General features: G+C 40.2%; 1 protein-coding gene across 4 annotated transcripts in view; it reads left to right on the forward strand.

Annotated features, from left to right (window-relative positions):
• Positions 1 to 8,128, forward strand: part of ROBO1 (roundabout guidance receptor 1) — a 1,387,368-nt gene extending 1,379,240 nt beyond the window's left edge. For all 4 annotated transcript variants that reach the window (XM_073584451.1, XM_073584454.1, XM_073584452.1 and 1 more), the window contains one exon: positions 4,082 to 8,128. In XM_073584451.1, the coding sequence (XP_073440552.1) occupies positions 4,082 to 4,096 (15 nt within the window). In that variant the 3' untranslated portion in view covers positions 4,097 to 8,128. The remainder of the gene's footprint in view (positions 1 to 4,081) is intronic.
• Positions 8,129 to 17,211: the final 9,083 nt, after the last annotated feature.

The raw sequence follows: 17,211 nt of genomic DNA on the forward strand, positions 1-17,211 counted from the left end.
GTTCTCCCACACAGGTCATTCCCCTTTGACTACTGGGCCGCTAAACTGGACACCTGGCCTGAATTGGCACAATATGCCTTACAGGAGCTCGCTTGCCCAGCTGCAAGTGTGCTATCGGAAAGAGTCTTCAGTGCAGCTGGATCAATCCTGACAGAAAAAAGGACCCGTCTGTCAACCCAAAATGTGGATGATCTAACCTTCATTAAAATGAACCATGCATGGGTTTCCAAGGATTTTGTCCAACCTTCCCCTGATGACACATAGGGTGACAGAAAAATGGCTTGCTTTGGTCCACCTCTTCCTGGGACTTGACCTATTTCGCCTTTTGCATCAGCTGAATGTCCAACATCAACATATGCCACTTTCTAAAACTCCCTAACTGTGCTGCCTCCCCCCCTCATGGCCGGGGTCACCACCTAGCGCACGACACCGTGCGAGTGCCATTGCCCTGGACAGGTGGGTAGGCCGACTCTTGGGCGCGAGCACTGGCACAGGGTCCCTCATAGTGCAATGAAGTGTCTCTGATGGTGGTGGTGCACACCCGCCGTCAGACACACCGCCGTACTATGAGGGGCCCAGTGCCAGTACCGACGCCCACGAGTGGGCCCCCCTTGCTTGGGCAGGGCCCCAGCATTTGCAATCTTTACCTCTCCCTGCTCCTCCGCTGTGTAGTCTGGGCCGTCAAATCCATACTGTGCCTGACACCGTCTGAGCCTGCCTCCTGATGTATAGACATATATTTTGAATGTGTACGCTATCCATACATGTTATCCGGGGATACGGTACCCTTTCTTACCTTTGTGCAATCATGTGCAATCCATACTGGGCCTAACACCGTCTGAGCCTGCCTCCTGATGTATAGACATATATTTTGAATGTGTACGCTATCCATACATGTTATCCGGGGATACGGTACCCTTTCTCACCTTTGTACAATCACGTGCAAGCCATACTGGGCCTAACACCGTCTGAGCCTGCCTCCTGATGTATAGACATATATTTTGAATGTGTACGCTATCCATACATGTTATCCGGGGATACGGTACCCTTTCTCACCTTTGTGCAATCACGTGCAAGCCATACTGGGCCTAACACCGTCTGAGCCTGCCTCCTGATGTATAGACATATATTTTGAATGTGTACGCTATCCATACATGTTATCCGGGGATACGGTACCCTTTCTCACCTTTGTGCAATCACGTGCAAGCCATACTGGGCCTAACACCGTCTGAGCCTGCCTCCTGATGTATTGACAAATATTTTGAATGTGTACGCTATCCGTACATGTTATCCGGGGATACGGTACCCTTTCTCACCTTTGTGCAATCACGTGTAATCCATACTGGGCGTGAGAACGGCTGGCGAGCTGTTAAGCAAGCTACAGCACCTGTGGTTTGCACACGTAAGTTTTTCATGAATGACGGTTAGGCCTAATTCCGGAACTGCGGTTGACCTGCACTTACTGGGAAATCATCGTTCGCAGGTAATAATTGTAATCAGTGATCCCCATCACTAACGTTGTTCAGCGGGTTATCTTCACCTGTAAGCGACAAACGCTGGCCTTTTCAGTGTAGCGCACATGCAGCCATGGACATGTAAGGGCATGACACACCAGTTATTGGCCAATCTCATGTGCCAGAGCCTCACGTGTCCCTCTAGTAAGCCGGACTCGGACCACGGGGCATGACGGAGTCTCGTTCGTTAACGGAATTAAGCTTGCAATGTGTGCATCTTTTCTGTAGCTGGCATGGTTGAGGTTTCCCAGGTGGAGTTGAATTTAACCGTAGGCTCCACTCCTGGTGGTGCCCTTCTGGACATTCCTTTAAGGTTCAGCTTTGCAACCATACTGCCCACGTAAAACAAACACTTTGCCTTCATGAATGCTGTTTGGAGGGTCATGACTCGTGGGAATAACGCCGCCCAATCAGTTAACCTGCTAGAGAGATCCTTCGTTGCTCCCAAGCATGACATCACACTCCCTAGGAGGAAGGTAATGCCACTGTGGCGACCATACTCCTGGGGGCAACACAAGTGCACTGATGTCCAGCCACTGCTCGATGAATCTGCTGGTACATTGACCCAGACCACTACATTCCCCTCGCACGCTACACGTCCTGAATCTGACCCTGATGAAACTCAGGTTACCCTTCTCATATACAGTTCCATCTTACACGGTGACAAAGAGGAAGCTGCAGATGAAAGTGCAGGTTCGGCCCACCCGCCATCAGACACACCACCGTACTATCAGGGGCCCTGTGCCAGTGCCGTCACCAATGAGTTGGCCCCCCCTGCTTGCTCAGGATCACAGCACTTGCAAGGTTGAAATACTGTGCAGTGAGATGGAAGATGGGGACGACGAGGAGTCCAGACTAGTACAGGGATTCCCTAGCGAGGAGACTTATTTGATTGTTTTCAGTGTTGGGACAGCAATTTTTGGGGAGCACTATACTCTGGAGAATGATAGATGGGGCCCACCATACACTGAATCATTCCAAAGGTGGACATCAGACACTGGAGCAGCATTTACAGGGCCCATTATACACTAGAGCATTAGAAATGGGGCCCATTATGTTTGGAGCATTATTTGGGCCCATAAGACAGTGGAGCTTCATCCATGGGGACCAACATATACTGTAGCATTATGTGGAGCTCATCATATACTGTTTCAAACATTATATGGGACCAATGATTCTGTATGGAGAAATAGATGGGCCTCGTCATGAGATGTAAAAAGTGAAGTATTTTTCATTGTACTATACCACTATTTCTCTGCCGTATCGGAGCATGATGAGTTGTGGTATGTGTTAAAGGGGCGCTCTTTCACCCAGGGCACATGAAAACCTGGAGCCAGCCCTACCCCCCCACAACTTTAGCCAAATAACCCCCATTTTTCAGTGCGTAACTTGTATTATGAAGTTAATTAAGGTTGACAAGCTTAAGTAAGAAGAATTGATGCTTTTGGCATTCAAATGGGCACTGTAGGTGTGTTTCCTGTCCTCTCACTGCCGACTTTTATTCCCCATTGACTTACATTGGGTTTCGTGTTTCGGGACGACCCCGACTTTTCCCTATAATCGGCCGATCTTGCTCGACCCGACTTTTGGAAAAGTCGGGTTTCACGAAACGAAACTCGACCCTAAAAAACCAAAAGTCGCTCAACTCTAGTGACTGTGATTAACACAGGAGCCAGAAGGGCGAGTGGTAAGGTGTATATAAAGACTGTATTTATTTTTTAACCTTTTTATGGCCCTTCATGGTTTAGAAAAATGGTGTCCACCATTTTGATAAATCTGCACAATGGGAATCTTCACAGTAGGTCGTACCTCTCCAGACCCAAGAGACTTTCAATTTGTGAATTAATTTTCTGCTCATCAAATTTCCTGATAAAATCTGCTTTGGTGCATTTGAATCTCATCAGATCCGCTCATCTCTATTAAGGACAACTATATGATCATGTAAATATGTAGACTCAGAGTTGGAGATTTATGAAATATGGAATAATTAAATTAGGAAATTTCATACTATGCATGACCCCAAATATATTCCTTTACATCCATTATATTTTCGAAGGACATGATGATTGTCAGTAGATGACTATCAACTTATTTTTTGTATTAAGTAGAGATGAAAACTGATCCAAAGCGGATTCCCTTCTCGTCTTTTATCAGCCTGTCTGGTTTAGCTTACATAATAGATTATCTGTGATTAAGACCGTTACAGCGATTTCAGATCACATCTTCGTTTTCTGCCACAGTGAACACAACACGAAAAACAGCTAAAGTCTTTTTGAAATAACGTCTTAAGACTTGTGCAATTTAATTTCCTGCTCTTAAATGTTTCTCCCACTGTTCTTAATTGTAGGCATAACAGAAACTGCAGCTTAACTTGATAAATCATACCATGCAAACTGAGATCTTATCATTTTTGCTTCATTACAAAAATGAATTGAATATCCATGGGAATTGAAATATTATGTTGTATTTTTTGCACGGGCATTAAAATGACTCTTGGGAAATTGATAGAGAACATTGGATGGAAAGAATTATACATTCAAACTGTTCGTGTCATTTATGTTTTTCAGGAAACGGAAAGTTGAAGGAAAAAGATGGAGATGATGGAAATGCTATCAGATAGTAAATCCTTCAAGATGCCTCAAGACGAATGACGTTATGCCAGAGATGCTGTTCAGTGCAATCAGATTAAACATGTTCCTTCATTTTATACCCATGATAACAGCTGAACACATTTTTGCTTCATTTGTTTACACTCTTTGTACAAGACCACCTTGACATTTACCTCTAACCCAAAAAGCAGCACTTACCCCTGGCACCTTCTTACCGCTTGGCCAACATGGCAAGTTATAGCGTATCGGGGGTATTGGTGCCAAGAACGCTGCTTTAAAAAAAGAGACAGCAGAAGGTGCCAAGACTGGAATCTAAAGCTTGTTGCCTATCAAACCGTTCACGTCTGTTGACTATCAAGCCCAATGATGAAGTGGCGCGGAGCGTTGCTTATGAACCACCAAAGCACCGATGTCCATCCATAGTTTTAAACAACCACTCAGACAATGAAAATCCATTCACAAACGTCCACCATTTTCACGGCTGAGCATTGGGTTACGTCAACTGAAAACGCATTTAACCAAGGATGTTTTCATTGTAGTCCTGAAATTACTGTCCAGCAGTATTGACCTTCATAAACCTAGGTATAAAAAACAATATGGAGGTGATTTCATTGTAAATATGTACTTTTTTCATACGTTCCTGTGGTACTCATCTCCCCCCATGTCCATCATTAAAAGTATCTTTGGTATTACATCCTATTGATTACATGGAAGTCAAGCCAGCTAAATAACTGGTGGTCTTGGGATACATGAAAATGAAATCTTACAGAAAATCATTTATTTTTCCATTCAACAACATTTGTAGGAAAAAAAAAATAACAAAACAAAAAGTGTAACATTTGTAATAAACACCTAGTAAGAAACTGCTAGCGCAATTTGGTTATTAATTGATTGACACGTCTTTACGGAGTCAATCCAAAGTCAAGAAAAAAAAAAAAGAATAAAGAATAATAAGTGCCACTTCAGGAGATTTGGTTTGATATGATTATTTTGTAATGCACTGTTTTGTTGGTTTTAAAAGCACAATCACTAAACTTTATTTTTAAACCATTGCAACTATTAACCTTTTTTTTGTCTTTTTTGAAAACTGTTGACAAAAATCATTATTATTATTTTTAATGCGATTTTGTTTATGCTGACTTTATTGTTAGGCCGTTTTCAACGTTAACAGGATGAAACATATCTTGGGTTTATCTATGTCTCAAACAATAAGCTGTCTCATCTTTTCTATCATTGCTGGCTAAGGAAAATCTTTTTCTTTTTTTTTTTTCTAAAATTCTTTTTGCACATTTACTAATGCATATTTGTACCATACGGGGCACTCCATACACTGTATTTTAGCTTATATATTCAAAATCAGTAAGAGGAGTTTGAATATGAGTAATACAACGGCTTTAGTGGAGTAGTCAATATTTCATTTTGCGCTCGATTTCAGTTAACATTATGTTAAAAATAAAAATAATAAACTATACAAAAAAATCAAATGATAAAAAAACTTCAATGACTATGCTCACTAATATTTTTTTTAACCAGAAAGATAAGAAAAAAATGATTACGTATCCAAAAAACATAACATAGTGTTTAATTATCAATGTTAACTCTCAATGTTAAAGGGGTTTTCATAAATCAGTAAAATTGTAAAACAAACAATTTTCCTTCTGTTAAAAATCCTCTCCATCCTCAAAAACAATGGAGATTTTAATGGGAATCTGTCACCTCGAAAAACATTATTTACCTTCAGAGATAAGGTTAATCTGCATGTTAATTGTGTTTCTCCGCCTTAATGAAAGTGGAGAAAATGAACCTATTTCTGTCTGGGAGTTTTCGGTTTTTTAGTCATGGGGGCGTGAATGGAGCAGATACAGTCACCGCTTAGTATATACTGTGAGCAACGGCTGCAAGCACGATCCGGCCCCTTGATTGACAACTTGCTCTGCACAGATGCGCATTTTTAGTCTCATTTTTAGTGACACAGTCAGACAGCATTGTAACGCTATCTACCTGCATATTAACCTTCTATCTGCAGGTAAATATCACTTTACAAAGTTGCCTAGATCCCTTTAACTTTATTGCATACTGCTTGTTGCATAGATTACCGGCCACCTTTGCAGTCTATTATCGGTGGCAGATTTCCTAGGCAAGACGTGCAGAGCTTACAAGTAGGGATGAACGGACTTGTGTAAAATCGGTTTCTGGTACACGACCCGAACTTTAGTCCAAAATTCAGTTTGGTTATCAACTATACCCGAACTTGAACCAAAACCCGAACCCTATCAAAAAACAATGGAGAACTAAACTTTGGATCAGGAAAAAAAAAACATCTCTCTATCTCTGCAATGGACTTGCCCTGGAACTTTGAACATTGCAACGGATGTCTGGGAGAAATCCGCGTCCAGCGTTTAATACTGGACACTAACTGTTCGCTCATCTCTACTTACAAGGTCTTTTCTTTAGAGCTTGCAAGGGCTGCTTTGAAGCCGGATCTCGCCAGATTCAGTGCACTTGCACTGTTATGATGTTGCAGAGGTCTCTGTTTGCAGTATTGGAGAGCGTCAAGTTTGAGCGGGCAGTGCAATGACGCCGCTTGTCCGGACTATCAATAATTCAGTAAGACAATTCCCTCCATCAAGCAGGAAACAAGGAGGCAGAGGAGGGTTTGTGCTCCTTAAATGCCTGAGAATTTGAGCATTTTTACACAATAAAGTAGGCAGAAAATGTTTAAATGCTACATAAAAACTAGTATTCCTGATAAGAATATGTTTTAAGATTTTTCACTGACCATTATTGATACTAGGTTGGCCAGGATTGTCGATAAAAATATAGATTTTTTTTTCATTGCCAAGACTTTGTTTACACTAGGTTCTGTCTCACTTTTTATCCAGAATTGCTCAGTAGACTATGCTATTCCTACTGTCAAAAACACGGCAACACCTTATAGACCCCATTAAAGATCAGTGACGCTTGGGATACATTTGAAAGTAGATCCATTATACATATTTGCAAAAAAAAATGTTAGTGTAAGTTGAACTTATTTTTGGGTATTTTTCTTTTTTTATCTGCAAAAATATAACATACATATATGTTGAAGACAGTTTTCTGAAATTCCAGAACAGAAACATCAAAGAACTTGGCCAGATTTAAAGATAATTATGAAAATGTCATTTTTCATATAACTGGAATGTACGTTCTCCAATTTACAGAATTTTTTTTTTTTTTAGAGTTTATCAGTTTATGGCAGAAAATTAAAGTCTCGTTCTTGTACTTTCTGTTATTCAAAATTTTCTTTTGTTTATCAAGTAGTTGAGTAAGTGAAGTTGAGTCATCATCCCATTCCATCCACAGTATTTTGATATACTTAATTACATCCTAGCTAAAGATATCAGGTGACCTCATCTCCAGTGACCCTATGGTACAAATAAGTATGTTTTGTAATAATTGTTTCTTGGTACAAAATATGAACTAGCTAAACTGAGCTAAAATAATAAATTAACAAGGTCAAATTAGATGTCTTGTTGTTAGAAACCTGATGGAAATTTTTTATCTCTGTCCCTAGTTTATATTATGTATCTTATCATTGGTGCTAATGCATAAATCAGATTTTTTTTTTACATGGCGGCCTTAAGGTCTTTACAGTACAAACATAACCTGTTTTATTTGGTTATTTTGTCTTTTATTTGAAATGAAAAAGCAAGGGTCTGAAAGACTGACTATTGTAAAGGATCAAACCATGTGATTAATGTTTTTTGTTGTTCTTCATTTAAGAAAACATTTTATTTTTAGCCATCATTTTTTTTTTTGCATACCGAGGATCAGATAATCCGAAACATAATTTTTTTTGTCACATTATTTATTAAAACTGTTCTCAAGTATGTTCTTTGTGTATCGTTGTTTTCTTTTTTTTTCCATTTTACCATGAAATTCATCTTGGTAATTACACAGCTGTTTTACGCAAAGGTTTTGCTTTAGTTGTTAACTTCTCAATAAATCCTGATGATGTTTTGCTTATCTATGTGTGGGAATATCCGGTTATTGAAAAGAAATATGGTATATGTTATTCCTGGGAATTTCAGTAGCAGAGTGACCAGATCATTAAGATATGTGGACTATATTGCAGTCGAACACGACCATATACCAGGTCTGTTCTAACGAAGCCTATTACCAAGACTTCACATCATGGAGGAAGGAGGAATGCTAATTAAAAGGCTGGAGAAAGGCACAAGTACATGTTAAAATATATACTACATCTCTTTTAAGCAAATTTCTGCGCAGTGGAAAATGCACAAAAAAAATCTAACAATAGTATAGAATCATATATAAAAATAGTCTAATTTGTTTTTTTACTTCTTCTTTTGTGATCCTTCTCCTTAGTAATAATGCAAAAAAATCTAGATTTTTGATATTTGGTTGTTTGCCATGGATATACTGCTTGACAGCTAAAACCCCATAATATTGGCTTATCAGGCATTATGTATCTAATAACTAGTCTATCTAAGGTCTCTTTCTGATGTCTGATTTTCAGGTACAGTGGCATGTAAAATTTTGGGCACCCTGGTCAAAATTACTGTTATTTTGAACAGTTAAGCAATTTAACCCCTTACTGCCATTGGACACAATAGTAAGTCCAATGGTAGTACCCCCGCTTTGATGAAGGCTATGGCGGTGAGCCCGCATCAAAGCCAGGACATGTCAGCTGTTTTCAACAGCTGACATGTGCCCACAATAGGTGCAGGTGGAATCACGATCCGCCCGCGGCTATCAACTAGTTAAATCCCGCTGTCAAACACTGATAGCGGGATTTAACCAGAGCTTCCAGCCGCTGGGCTGGAAATACACGCATCGCCGACCCCCTTCACGTGATCTGGGGTCAGTGATGCGTTGCCATAACATCCTGAGGTCCCCTAGAGACCTCTATGGTTGTTGATGAGGCATTGCTATGAGCGCCACCCGGCAATGCTGTAATTCTGCTACATATTGGCGATCTACTCATCCTATATGTAGCAGAGCCGACCGAGTTGTGGATGCTTCTAGTCTCCCATAAAAGTTATTGGAGCATGTCAAAATTAAAAAGAAATGTTTTAAAAAAATATGAAAAAAAATATATAAAAGTTTAAATCATCCCCCTTTCGCCCCATAAAAATCACACATACACATATTTGGTATCGATGCATTCAGAATCACCCAATCTATCAATAAAAAAAGGATTAACCTGATCGCTAAACAGCGTAGCAGGAAAAAAAAACGAAACGCCGGAATTAGTTTTTTGGTTGCAGCGACATTGCATTAAAATGCAATAACGGACAATCAAAAGATTGCATCTGCAAATAAATGGTATCCTTAAAAACGTCAGCTTGGCACACAAAAAATAAGCCCTCACCCAACCAAAGATCACGAAAAATGGAGACGCTACGGGTACTGGAATATGGCGCAAATTTTTTTTTTTTTAACAAATTTTTGAATATTTTTTCACCACTTGGATAAAAAAGAACCTAGACATGTTTGGTGTCTATGAACTCGTGATGACCTGGTGAATCATAATGGCAGGGCAGTTTTAGTCTTTAGTGAACCTAGCAAAATCGCCAATAAAAAACAAGTGTGGGATTGCACTTTTTTTGCAATTTCACTGCACTTGCAATTTTTTTCCCGTTTTTGAGTACATGACATGCTAAAACCAATGATGTCATTCAAAAATACAACTTGTCACGCAAAAAATAAGTCCTCACACGGCCATATTGATGAAAGAATAAAAAAGTTATGGCCCCAGGAAGAAGGGGGCAAAAAACGAAAACGCAAAACCAAAAAAAGCTTCGGTCATTAAGAGGTTAAAGATTAAACAATCTCTTAAAGGTCTAAAGTTAACGATGACACATTTGCTTTGTATTTTAGGTAAATATTTTTATATATTTTCAGCTTTTACATTTTAAAAATTATAAAAAATTAAAATGGGCAGATGCAAAAGTTTTGCCACCTTGCATGGTTAAGAACTAGTAGCACCCCCTTTTGAATGTATCGCAGCTTGTAAACGCTTTTTGTAGCCAGAGGAGAATCTTCCAATTCTTTGAGGGATTTTCATCCATTCTTTCTTGGAAAATTCTTCCAGTTCTGTGAGATTCCTTGGTTGTTTTGCATGCACTGCTATTTTGAGGTTTGGCTACAGATTTTCAATGATGTTCAGATCAGGGGACTGTGAGGGCCATTGTGAAACCTTCAGCTTTCGCCTTTTGAGGTCATCTCTTGTGGATTTTGACGTGTGTTTAGGATCATTATATATTTATAGAAGCCATCCTCTTCAACTTCAGCTTTTTTACAGATAGTGTTATATTTGCATCAAGAATTTATTGAAATTTCATTGAATCCAGTCTTCCCTCTACCCGTGAAATGTTCCCCGTGCCTTTGGCTGCAACACAACCCCAAAGCGTGATTGATCCACCCCCATGCTTAATGGTTGGCGAGATGTACAGGACTTATTTAAAAAAAACTTCAGGCTTGTTTGAATAATCTTTTGCATACTTCTGACTCAGCATTTTATGGTGAGAAGGCAGGAGAGGTTTTCTTCTGATGATTATTCCATGAAGGCCATATTTTTGCAGGTGTCTCTGAACAGTATAACAAGGTATTACAACTCCAAAGTCTGCCAAATCTTTCTGTAGGTCTTTTGCATTCAAGCAGGAGGTTCTTATTTACCTTTCTAACAATCCTACGAGAAGCTCTCACTGAAATCTTGCTTGGTCCTTCAGACCCTATATTGACCTCCGCTGGTCCCATTAACTGCCATTTCTTAATTACATTTCGAACTGAGTAAAGGGCAACTTAAAAAATGCTTTCCTATTTTCTTATAGCCTTCTGCTTTGTGGGCCTCCACCATTTTCATTTTCAGAGTGTTAGACAGCTGCTTACAAGAACCCGTGGCTGCTGTTTTTTTGGCACAAGGTTAGAGGAGGCCGTGTCATTAGAAAGCTGGGAGATTTGCATCACTTGGCCTTTCCTAAAGATGATAGTGAACAAGCCATAATGCTAACAGACTGATTAAGGTCTGAAACCTTGGTCAATGTTATCTGAGCACATAAATCTTGAAGGGTGCCTAAACTTTTGCATCGGCCCATTTTACTTTTGTTATTTTTAAAATGTAAAAGATGACTATATATATATATATATATATATATATATATATATTTGCTTAAAATACAAAGGAAATGTGTCATCTGTAACTTTAGACCTTTTAGAGATCATTTCATCTTCAACTTACTTAACTGTTCACAATAACAGTAACTTTGACCAGGGGTGCCCAAACTTTTACATGCCATTGCATGTGTTCTATTCATGTTTTTCATGGGTAGACCATGTCCCCTTTTTAGACTTTGTTCACTTGTCAGTGTTTTCTAGTGAACTAGGGCCAGAAATATAATTCCGTCCTAGGGCTGGAAATATCATTGGTGCAACATGTGCAACCGCACAGGGGCCCAAGAGCTAAGAAGGCTACTACCACCTCTAAAGCAGCAAGGAGCTACTGTCATAGACAGAACAATTGGGACTTCAATGTGCCCATTTACTGTTCAAGCAAAGGGGTCCTTTTCTCTATAGTTTGCCTAAAAAAAAAATTACAGAGACATGTCCATAAGTTGTTTTGAGTCACTGATTCAAATTACCCATGCAAGTTTATGGCTCCATGAAAATTACTGACATCGCATTGATGGCATCAGCCTCGAACTGCCACGAGACATATAGCTGCAGGATCTCGAACATATTTTTTGAGCACGCCGAAGACACTCGGTTAACACCCGAGCATGCTCGAATAACATGTTCACTCATCACTAGTGGCTATGCATGCTTGAGGGTCTCTCCATTCATGTATATGGGATTTACAATAATTGCAGAGTAAATAGAAGATCCACATCTATCAGATATTTACGGCATGTCCTCTGTACTAAGGTTAAGGTCCGGCTCAATTTTAGATTTATTTGTTATGTTGCTTTGCTGCAACTCAAAGCCAAGAAGAAAACAAAATGAGCATATACCCTATAGTACGTAAATAAGTAAAAAGTAATAGTACATGTAAATAATGGGCACTTGGTTATCACTATTTTGTTCAAAAAAGCCACCGTAACATGGTATACGCAGTCGGAACAGCCCTGTCTTTAATACTAAAGCCTTACCATGTGTCAACCAACCTCAATGTGAATAAGGGCAGAGCAGGAAAGGGGGCTCGACTAGTTCAGACACCTGTCCATGGGAAGCTATATAGATAAAATGCTTAGCTTAGAAAGGGAGCTATGCCCCTGTTTGTACACAGTACAAAAAATGAAAGCAAAACCAAAGAAATGAGCCAGAGCACAAGTGTCATGACTCTGTTGGTTGTCCCAGAACCAGGGGCTCCTTCCCTGTCTCTAATACTAGGTGGCGCCCTAGCTCGCCCTGCTCCCCAGATTATTTCTGATGGTGAAGATGCCGGGGCCATGTACCATGCCTTAACCCCTGTATCCGCACTTTGTCTGTACCCTTTCCCCACCCATGGAAGAGGGGTGTAGTAGTGTACCATAATACACCAACCAGACACACCAGGTAACACCTACAGTGGTAACAAAAAACACCGAACATACAAATATACTGTACACACACATATAACAGAGATATGCACTGGGGAGTGGAGGATGGGGTTAAACCAAAGTAGGAGAAGAAAGGGAATCACACACTTGAACCCAACCAACAGTCACAGATAAATCCATCAACAGCTTCTACAGTACAATAACCACCACCAACCTCCTAACCATGCAGCAAAAACTAACTCTGACAATGAGTTCTAGCCAAGGCCCAGTTTATATAGGAGATGGGAGTGGCTAACAGTCAATGACTAAGAGCCTTAGCTCAAAGAGATCTCAGAGCAGATTAACCCCTGCACTGCCAAAATAAATTTACATGAAGGTGAAGTGCTTCTATTCAGCGCAGGAGTAGGAGAAATCAGACAATGTGGTCTTCTGGCTCCTCTCTGTCTCTTTTCAAAGAAATGTATGCTTTTACTTGGTTGGATTGCTTCTGTTTGCCCTGCACATTAACCATATGTATGGGATTTTGGTTGTTGCATCTCACATGAAGTACCTTCATTTACTTAGGACTGCTAAATTGATTTAATCCTCTTTGTCGCGGTAAATCCGTGACAACAAGTTGGTATTAATGTGTTAGATCCACATCTCTCAGACATTTGCAGCATATCCTCTGCACTAAGGCTGAAGTCCAGCGCATTTTTATGTTGCTGTATTTGACATGTTGCTTTGTTGGGAATCACCAGAACAAGTGACACATTTTTTTTGCTATAGGTATTTTGCTGTTTAGAAGCCAAAGATCTATTGAACCCTGAAACAATCTATAATGGGTTGATTGAAATATTCCTTTGAAACGATTGTGCCACAATGTAAGAATCTTTCCTTAAAGCTAGTAATGGAAGTAAGCTAAGCGAGCGCTCGGCATCACGATAGGATGCTAAACTGAAGAAAGCACTTAGACAAATGCAGTTACTCCCAGCACAACTTATGAGTGTGCAGTAGTAAAATGACTATCTGATGCATACATTCGGCAATTTTCTTGTCTTATTTATCTGACTTTTACGCAGTGGTAATGGCTTTAGCATTTTCCTTCATACATTTTAAGTACACAATTAAATTGTATTCTGCTTATTTTTTTTCCAGAAAAGTGCTAAAAAGTGACTTTTAAATATAAGAATTGTTTTCCCATAGGATTCATAATCAGTATTCTGTGCCACACAGGCTTCCATAATACAAGGTGCACACTTAGCTGTGTTTTACACATCACATGCAAATTAAATTCCGCTTGTAGCTTCGTATGAAAAGTTAAAGAGCAGAAAATGACAAAGCTTTTAAGAGAAATAATAAACACGGCATTACTGGAATTCAGCATCCCCTGAATGATTTCATTTTCTTTATCAAATCCCCCACCACTCCAGTAACAGCGCTGCCTGGTTCTCCCACTGTCCATACATTCCTGTTCAGCTCAGGCAGGCGTGTGACCACTGCAGCTGATCACTAGCTGCAGCGGTGATTATTTGTGAAGAATGACACCGGAGAGATCACACAGAATCTGGCCACACTGCCACCACATGTGAAGAACCCACACCTCGCCACCCAGTCTGACATCACTATTACCTGTATGTCAGATGGATAACGTAATGTGGTCTCCCCATTTTCACCAAAGTGACATTCCGCAACCCCTGGGGACATGTAAGGTCAGCTTGCTACAGTTTTACAGAGATGCCCCCTGTCCACACAGGCCCAGTTAGGCAAAGGGAGTGAGAGGATGTGGCCCACGCAGTCACTGACAAGGCACCACACTCGCTCACTTCCCTGAGAAGCCCCTTTCACTAGCACCAGTGAAAAAGAGCGCTGCCAGACCAGTAGGACTGCCACCAGTTCCTTGTTAGATATAAGTCCGGTCCGTTAAAGGGAATCTGTCACCCTTTTTATGCCCTATCAACTACCAGCACCGACATCAGGAGCTTGTCTACAGCATTCTGTAATGCTGTATATAAGCCCCCAATGTAACCTGAAAGATAAGAAAAACACGTTAGATTATACTCACCCGGGCAGCGGTCAGGTCCGATGGGTGTCGCGGTCTGGTCTGGCTCCTCCCATCTTCATATGATGCCATCCTCATTTCTTCCTGTAGTAGCTCCGGCGCACTGCTCTGCCTGGGAGAGGTCTGGCGCCTGCGCACTGCAGTATTCTGCTCTGCCCTCAACAGGGCAGAGCAGTGCGCCTGCGCCGGAGCTACTACAGGAAGAAAAGAAGAGGATAGCATTGTATGAAGATGGGAGGAGATGGACCGCCCCCTCCGGTGAGTATAATCTAACGTGTTTTTCTTATCTTTCAGGTTATATCGGAGGCTTATGCTGTAGATAAGCCCCTGATGTCGGTGCTGGCAGCTGATAGGGCATAAAAAGGGTGACAGATTCCCTTTACCAGGATTAAATTGGGCCAGAAACCAGCCTTAGTAGCATGGAAAGTTAAACCGACATATGGACATATGGACTCATGGATTGAGATAAAAGAACATTCCAAGGTTAAATTGCATATTTAATTGCCTTAAGGGCACACTAGACAATAGACTATATACACGATGGTTACACATATACAATGGTCAGATATGCGAATAGGGCAAAAGATGTAAGCAGAATATATGGCTCAGTTACCAGTAGATGAAAGGTCAGACTTTCAGGGGATGGGCTGCCACATGATAGGCTTGTGGTCCCCTCTGTTCCTTGAGTTCTCCCCACATGATATGCAGTCGCAACCTCCCCAGATAAAAAGCAATGCTGTACACGAGCATTTATCCCCTTTGGGACATCAATGCTGCAGCTTATCAAGAAAGACTAGGGGCAGTGATGGAGGTGACTAAAGATGTGGGTTTTTTTTTTACCTCTGCAAAAGGTAAAAAAAACCCACATTGAAAAAATAAATATATATGTACAGTATATACTGTGTATATATATATATATATATATATATATATATATTTAAAGAATTTAAAGAAGAGTGAGGCATCCATATTATAGATCAACATGGATCTACTTTTCGTGCTGGCCTATGCCTTCTGCACTATAATGCTTTCATCAAACGACTGAAATGGTCATCTATTCTTGTTTAGAAAGGGATGATAAGTTTTAATTCATAAAGAAATGCCGCATTGCACGGCTATTATTAAAATGAATGAGAATCTGTCAGCAGGTTTTGCTATGTAATCCAAAAGAAGCATAATATAGATCAGGGGAGCTTGAATCCAGAGATGCATCACTATGGGTGGAGCAGATGTGATAGAATCACAGTTTTATCTGCTTCAGATCTAGCAGAGCTCAAAATGCAGAGCCATGTATAGCGCCGCCCACATCACTGATTGGCAGCTTTCTGTGTACAATGTGTATTGACAGAACGCTGCAAATCAGTGCTTGGGGAGTGGTTAGACCAGGAGGGGTGAGACACCTAGTCCTGTAGTGATAATTTCCTGTTGATAAAACACTGATTGTAGAGAAACAGCAAAATACAGTCTATTAAATGACACATTGCTGTAATCAGGGTCTCTTCCCCTACATCCTGCTGCTCTTAATTTATAAAGCAAAAGCCTGCTATCAGATTCCCTCTCTAATATGGCATCTATTATCTTTAGCCACTGATTGCAACAGTCAATGGAAAAAGAAGCAAGCAGTCGATCAGCGCCCCTGTCATGTGATAGCGCGGCCACACAATCTACTGAAATGTCTAGTAGATTCGAGAAGCTTCTAAAAACAATTGTTGTATATTGTAGAAATAATGTTGCAGTTTGTAGCAATTAATAATCGGAGGAAGTCTGAAGAAAGCGATCACCAACAATGCTTGCTACAAAAACAAATCTATTTTTTCTTCCAAAATTCCACATTTATCATGGTCAGCTGCTCTGCTTGCAAAATAATATGTTTCATAAGAAAATCATTATGTCATTTGTATTAGGCAAAACAAAAGGTTTGTAACTCTACAGAAAGGTGCCAGTGGTGACCACTAGATGGCAGACATGAGTTTCAGGTAAGGGATGGGCGCTCATTTGGGTGAACGGTAAAGTAACGTGGAGGGTTATTAGACTGAAAGCCTTGCAAATAGATGTAATCTGTGGCTCGATCTTTTTCTGTTATTGTTTGAGCTTTTTTCATTTATTTTCACTTAGTATCTAATTATTTTGGCTCGTAGTTCTTAGGACGGAGTATCGTCTATGTAATGTACGCTTTTGTACTCGTTATTTTTAGCAAACATGTATGTAGGATTAGTCCGTGGAGGGAAAATACAAATCAATGTGATTCATAAGTTATGAGTATTATAGATGTGTCTTTTCAGCTGTAATGAGGGAGAAACAATGGCTGCCAATCATCAGACCTAGCGTGTAGGAGTCGCTGATTGACTCCTTCAATACTGGAGTCCTTTTTGACCATAGTCAATAGCAAAAATGTCACCTCTCAGAGCAATATCTTCAAAGGATTTTTTCTTTCTTTTCTTTTTGTTTTTATTTTAAATTAACAAGATTAAAAATAAATTCATATTGCTTTTTCTTGAAATTTAATG

Source organism: Dendrobates tinctorius, unplaced genomic scaffold, assembly GCF_039654945.1.
Source record: "Dendrobates tinctorius isolate UK_male_01 unplaced genomic scaffold, ASM3965494v1 ptg000084l, whole genome shotgun sequence".
In the NCBI taxonomy this organism is placed as follows: Eukaryota; Metazoa; Chordata; class Amphibia; order Anura; family Dendrobatidae; genus Dendrobates; species Dendrobates tinctorius.